The following is a 7500-nucleotide window of genomic DNA, read 5'->3' as shown; positions in this document are numbered from 1 at the left end:
CACACACACACACACACACACACACACACACACACACACACACACACACACACACACACACACACACACACACACACACACACACACACACACACACACACACACACACAGTAGGCCATCCGTAAGAAGCCAAAGGGCATGCATCAGGAGACAGGAATAGAGCTGGCCCGTTGGTAACCTCAATCTGGCACACACACACACACACACACACACACACACACACACACACACACACACACACACACACACACACACACACACACACACACACACACACACACACACACACACACACACACACACACACTACACCTTCGAGCTGGCCTGTTCGTGACCCCATTCTGGCACACCAACATAAATGTTTATTCACAGTCAGCTTCAGGCTTTATTCAGACTCAGCTTTTGGCGACAAGAGGTGTGGAGAAAATCTCACTCAAAATAGCAGAATTCCTCCCCGAAAAAAAATAAAATAAAGTGCTATCACTTCTCAGATCCATAGACGTGCCTCTAAGTCCCCTGGAGGTGTCAACAACAGGGCTGGCCTGGGACAAATTTTTAGACCGGGCATTTTCAGCAAAGACCAATATCAATGTTTATTCACCCTCAGCTTCAGGCTTTATTCAGGGTCAGCTTTTGGCGACAAGAGGTGTGGAGAAAATCTCAGTCAAAATAGCAGAATTCCTCCGCGAAAAAAATAAAATAAATAAAGTGCTAATACATCTCAGATCCCCTAGAAGTGTCAACAACAGGGCTGGACTGGGACAACGTTTTCAGCCAAGAGCAGTACATAAGGAGCTGAGAGAGACAAGAAACAATAAAGCCTCTGACAAAAAAAGTCATCGAATATGAGATATTTTGACCACAACAGACAAAATGCTTAATTTATATCTGATAACCTCGGAGACACCTGCTGTAGCAACATGATGACTAATACAATACCATTGGTGGAAGGTCCAGGTCAAACTCATCACCAGTCCACCAGGAAAATTCCTTTTATGTCGGAGCGTGAAAGGATCTGCACACTCCTTGCAAAAGCGTTTCCATCATAGATCCTCTTCAGGCCTGTATGCCATATGACCAACCCAGCTGTGGTTGACAAGTCCTATATCCCACCTAAGGCCTGCTGTCGTATCTGCAGCCCTCTGTTCTGGCATAAGGCGACACTATTGCCCCACAGAAGAGCGAGTTGGCAGTTTTTTGGCAGCCAAGGGCTGAGCTGAGCCTGTTTCAGAATCAAGACAATTATTTCTCACAATCGGCAGCTCTCCAGCAGAACAACAGCAACAAGAAACATCGGCAACGAAAATCACTGCAAAGTTCACTTGCGATTTTTCACCTCCTATTACACATATGTCAATAAAGAGTGACCCCAAGCTCCAATAAGAGAATTCCTCAACACCAGCAGTCTTACCCAAAACACATAACAGTGGACATGAGTAAAGTGAGAACATATCCAACACACTTCCATAACAGCGGACATGATTAAGGTGGGAATATATTAAATGATCCGCAGCAAAAACCAAAAACAATCCTGTAAATCACAATTCAAGTGCATGTCACATTTCATTTGAAAGCAAGTCAACATCCATATTCATAAACCAGCAAAATATCACAGATAATAACAATAATGATTACAGGAAAAGAAAAACAGGCATGAATATCACAGTAAGTTAAAAACAGTGCAGTAATAATAATGTGTAAGTTAAAAACAGTGCAGTAAGAATAATGTGTAATAGCGTTTGACTTACTGGTGGAACAGTTAATCCTCTCACAGTCTAGATGGGGGAGAACAGATGAGATGTGAAGCACAGAACAGCCTTCAAGGGAAAACAGCTGCAGACATCATAACAGGCATATACACACCAGACCCACTCTCTGGGGACGCCACACCTGGAGCCTAGACTAGAAGCTGGTGCAGGAGGAAACCAGGTTAACCTACGAGGTAAATCACCTCATAGAAGAGCCTGGAGTTCTTAAGAAAATGAGGACGTCCAGGCTCTTCTATTAGATGATTTACCTCTTAACAGAACCTGGTTAACGTACGAGGTAAATCACCTCATAGAAGAGCCTGGAGTCTGGAGTTCTTAAGAAAATGAGGACTCCAGGCTCTTCTATTAGATGATTTACCTCTTAACTTCACCGGGTTTACTCCTGAACCAGCTTTGTAGTGTAGGCCCATGGCTTCTCCACCTCCACAACCCCCTCCACGTTCTCTTGCCTCCATGCCTCCTGTCTTCTGGCCTTAGATGCCCCCCGCCAGGGTAGTAGAACACCCCAGGAAGTGCAGGTGGTACATGGGTAAAGCATCTTCTCTTCTGCCCTTAGAAGCCCCACTCTTGCCCTCTCTCTCTCTCTCTCTCCTCTTTTCTGGCCTTAGTTGCCCCCCGCCAGGGTAATAGCCACCTCAGGGAGTGCAGGTGGTACATATGGGTAAAGCCTCCTCTCTTCCCTTCTGCCCTTAGAAGCCCCCCGCTCTTGCCCTCTCTCTCTCTCTCTCTCTCTCTCTCTCTCTCTCTCTCTCTCTCTCTCTCTCTCTCTCTCTCTCTCTCTCTCTCTCTCTCTCTCTCTCTCTCTCTCTCTCTCTCCTCTTTTCTGCCCTTAGATGCCCCTGACAGGGTAATCCACCCCAGGGAGTGCAGGGGGTACATGAGTAAAGCCTCCTCTCTCTCTTCTGCCCTTACCCTCTCGCTCTTGCCCTCTCCTTCCAGCTCTGCCCTACAAAGCCAAAGTGCAGTAACTACGTACATATTTTTCTGTCAAAATTGAGTTTAGACTGAAAATGGTCTTCATTACACCTCTTCCATCTTGTGACAAAGCCTTATGGTCCACATGGGTCCCATTTCAGAGATATTACCACGTAAAACTTCCAGTAACTACAATATGTGATGCAATACCACGGGTTTGAAGACATTTTTTTCTCTGTCTCAGTCTTTGCCTTTGTAGGGCAGTGGTGTCGTGGCTTTAGCTACCCCTCCAGCAGGGTACTAGTCACCCTGGGGGGGCAGGATGGCAGGGCAGTTGGCACCCCAGGGGGCCAGGGGGGGGGCAGGGGTAATGACCTTGACTCTAGACTAGGGGGCAAAGAGCTCCTGTGGTGGAGTCAGGTGGATATAAATAGAACTGGCTGGACATGTGATCTTTTGGATGTGCACCTGGGCCCGATGAGAGGCATATCACATATATGGTGTGTGCTCGTTTTTGTTCTTAAAGTGATTGTATGAGACCAGCTGGCGGCTAACTGGTCTCATCGGAGTCAATGTTAACTGCTAGCATGGAAGTATGATTTGCACTGCAGGACGGTTGAAAGTATAGGAAAATGGTAAAACCCCATTATTTAACTTAAGGGGAGGTGTAAAATAAGCTTATTTCCAAAAATGGGACAGTGTCACTTTAAAAGAGGTCGAAAAGAGGGTAGACCTGGCTGATGCAGAGACAAAAATCTATATTTAAATAACACTGAAATAAAAATAAACAGTTTTGTCTTGTTTTTAATAACATGAATACCTTAGAAATGTTTGGCACTGTGATTTTACGTCAAGTGCATTTCACATTTTGTCTAGGATGAGTACGTAGGTAATTGGGTTTCACATTCAGGCTGTTGTCTAGGATGAGTACATAGGTAATTGGGTTTCTGGGCAAGAGAGGCGAGAGAGGCACCAGGGGGCATTGTGGAGAGTATTATGGGATGGAGAAGCATCAGCTCTTGGCAGGCACAATGGGCAATGTCACCTCCTCCTGAACAGCTCATTCAAATGCACTCGGCACTTGGCACACCTAGACGGTGTACTCAACACCTAGACTGTGGACTCAACACCCAGTGTCAGGGATGATTTTGTTATCATTTGAGAATTTAGGAAGAACTAGATTACTGGCACATTAAGAAACACAGTCATTTCATCACACATTGGTGTGGAATGTAGAACCTTTATAGGCAGTGAGAGACATGACCTGAGCCAATCAGAAGACAGATACTGTAATGCTCTGCAATCTTGGAATCTTGGAATCTGTGCTTGAATGAATGAATGAATCTGATTGGTGCATCGGAGCATCAGGAGGAGGAGTGACTGGACCCACCATGTCTTCCCATGATGCCGTGTGGCGTCAACCTCAGCAGAACAGTGGACGCAGACCGCCAAGGACCACCGCCATGCCACCCGCACAGGATATGCACTTGGAAACGCACAGGAACGGAGAAATGTAAAGGGCCCCCGCCATGCCACCCGCATAGGGAACGCGCTTGAAAACGCATGAGAATGTAAGGTAAAAAAACTAAAGGTCAACATGGATTTCAGAACTTAAGTGGAATCAAAACAAGATTAAGAAGCGAAGAGTTAGACGATCAGGGAACTGCCACACTCACAGGGAATGCTCTTGGAAATGCAACGTACGGTAAAACATTAAAGTAAAACTGAGAAAGGCAAACGTAAATTGTAAGAAAAAGTCAATGTGGTGTTCAATGCCAGCCTTACCGGGAATGCTCTTGGAAACGCACGAAAACGTGAAACTAAAAAACGTAAATGTAACATTTTGCATAAAAGAACAATTTGGTACGAAACGTCAGTAAATTAAATTAAGAGAAACCGGAGCTTGGTGTGTGTGTTTTGTTTTTCAGTTTTTCATTGCTGTAGCTGTTTATCGTGTGGGCAGGCAAGGCCATGAAGCCTCTGGAAGGGAAGGGAGTGTATTATTTAGTGCTGTCCCTGAATGGAGTGGAGAGGAGAGGAGAGAGGAGAAGAGAAGAGAAGAGAAGAGAAGAGAAGAGAAGAGAAGAGAAGAGAAGAGAAGAGAAGAGAAGAGAAGAGAAGAGAAGAGAAGAGGAGAGGAGAGGAATAGAGGAGAGGAGAGAAGAGGATAGGGAAGGAGAGGAGAAGAGAGGGGAGGAGAGGGGAGGAGAGGGGAGGAGAGGAGAGGAGAGGAGAGGGGAGGAAAGGAAAGGAGGGGGAGAGGAGAGGATAGGAGAGGAGAGGAGAGGAGAGAGGAGAGGAGCATAGGAGAGGAGAAAAAGAGAGGAGAGGAGCAGAGGAGAGGAGAGGAGAGAGGAGGGAAGAGGAGAGGAGAGGAGAGGAGAGGAGAGGAGAGGAGAGGAGAGGAGAGGAGAGGAGAGGAGAGAGGAGGGAAGAAGAGAGGAGAGGTGAGGAGAGGAGAGAAAAGAGGAGTGTATTATTTAGTATTGTCCCTGCTTTGCCCTGGAGAACTTGTTAGGTTTTTATGAATAAATGTTTCAACATAACTCGCAGTCACGCAATCACAGACATGCACACATACACACACATAAATACATACGCTTACAAACATACTCTCTCACACACACACACACACACACACACACACACACACACACACACACACACACACACACACACACACACACACACACACACACACACACACACACACACACACACACACACACACACACACACACACACACACACACACACACACACACACACACACACACACACATCCTTAGCATTAATCTAAATGAAACTGGAGGTGCAGCCGAACAAGAATAAAATGAGGTAGAATATATTTTAAAGCCTAATAAATATTCATTGGCGGCAGGACTATCCTTGCCCCAGGACAACCCTCCACCCCCCACCCCCACCCCCAACACACACACACACACACACACACACACACACACACACACACACACACACACACACACACACACACATACACACACACACACACACACACACACACACACACACACACACACACACACACGTACACACACACACACACGTACACATACACATACACACTCTCTCTCCCTCTCTCTCTCTCTCTCTCTCTCTCTCTCTCTCTCTCTCAAACACACACACACACACACACACACACACACACACACACACACACACACACACACACACACACACACACACACACACACACACACACACACACACACACACACACACAAGCCTTCCTCTTACTCTAAGTGCCAGGGGCATTGTGCACAGCGCAGGAGCAGTGAAAGGGCGTGTGTGTACCCCAGTAAATGTGCACTTGGGGCAGCGCAGCTCGACCCAGTTCAGCAGACAACCAGGAATAACCAGAGGAGAGGAATGGGGAATACTGAGGAGGATGACACAGATACTGGGCCTTTCTTAAAACCTAGGACAGTGTCCTTCCAAGTGTATCAGCCTAATTAGTCGCACCCAGTGATTGGATATTCTGTAGAGTTCACCAATGAGTATCCAATCACTGGGTGTGACTAATTAGGCTGATACACTTGGAAGGACACTGTCCTAGGTTTTGAGAAAGGCCCTGTCTGGCTAGAAGTAAGGGTGTAAGTCACAGCCTCCATGATGATACGATTAGATATCGATTTCTCAAGGCAGCAAGTAGATTATTTTTGATACTTAAGAATGCCCCATGATACGATACGATGCGATAATAATTCTTTTTATACTTTTATATTATGTTATGGAGCTAGAGCATTGGCCAGGGAGCAGTGATTTGATTATTTTCAATATTTAAGAATGTCCCACAATAGGATTCAATCATTGGCCGTAGGATCAATGCATCAATACATATCGTTATTTACACCCCTAATTAGAAGGTTATTAAAATTTTAAATTATTAGCTATTAAAATTATAAAAATTAGAAGGTGTACGGCCAGGGCTTGTTATGGCCAAGGTACTGAGTGTAATATCGGGTGATCAAGGGGGTGTCAAGAAAGCGATGCACCTCTGAGTGGTAAAAAAGAAACATTCGAGGTGTGCAGGCTCTCACCAAAAACGTTGTCAAAATTATTAGCTATTAAAATTATAAAAATTAGAAGGTGTATGGCCAGGGCTTGTTATGGATGTATGACGAATGTCGGGGGATCAAGGGGGTGTCAAGAGAGCGATGCACCTCTGAGGGGGTGTCAAGAGAGCGATGCACCTCAAGGGGGTGTCAAGAGAGCGATGCACCTCTGAGGGGGTGTCAAGAGAGCGATGCACCTCAAGGGGGTGTCAAGAGAGCGATGCACCTCTGAGGGGGTGTCAAGAGAGCGATGCACCTCAAGGGGGTGTCAAGAGAGCGATGCACCTCTGAGGGGGTGTCAAGAGAGCGATGCACCTCAAGGGGGTGTCAAGAGAGCGTTCTCTCTTTAAATTGTGGACACTATTTTAGTAGAGTGTGCTCATCAGATACAAAACTCAAGAGCAGATCACAGTTTTAGTAACTCAAGCCCACGACTAAGAAGACAGTCATGGTGTGCACACTCTTTGCAAAAGTGAACTCTCGTTTTATTGACACCCTTTCAAGGCTCAGTAGGCTACATAGCTCAGCATGGCTGAGAAATTCGGAATTTAAAAAAAAAAAATGTTCCTAGTGCTTGTGGAAGTGCATGTGCTCGTTTCCACAAAACAGAGACACATTACATGGGAAAACAAAAGCATAGAAACTGGTGGTTAAACCTACAGCGTGTGGATTTAGAGCATTTGAAGCTGATATCAAGACAAGAGGAGGGCGAGAAAAGCGGAAAGAAAAACAAGTCGAAG

The 7500-nt window shown here is 45.8% G+C and overlaps 1 protein-coding gene across 1 annotated transcript in view; it reads right to left on the bottom strand.

The window, feature by feature from the left end:
* LOC134443321 (neurexin-1a-like) overlaps positions 1-7500 on the bottom strand; it is a 438835-nt gene that overhangs the window by 349861 nt on the left and 81474 nt on the right. Inside the window, exon 6 of the mRNA XM_063193171.1 lies at positions 1749-1775. Within this exon, the coding sequence (XP_063049241.1) occupies positions 1749-1775 (27 nt within the window). The remainder of the gene's footprint in view (positions 1-1748; positions 1776-7500) is intronic.

The sequence above is a fragment of the Engraulis encrasicolus genome, unplaced genomic scaffold (assembly GCF_034702125.1).
Source record: "Engraulis encrasicolus isolate BLACKSEA-1 unplaced genomic scaffold, IST_EnEncr_1.0 scaffold_30_np1212, whole genome shotgun sequence".
Taxonomy (NCBI): Eukaryota; Metazoa; Chordata; class Actinopteri; order Clupeiformes; family Engraulidae; genus Engraulis; species Engraulis encrasicolus.
Note: the sequence above shows the minus strand (reverse complement) of the source record. Positions and strands in the feature narration are given on the sequence as shown.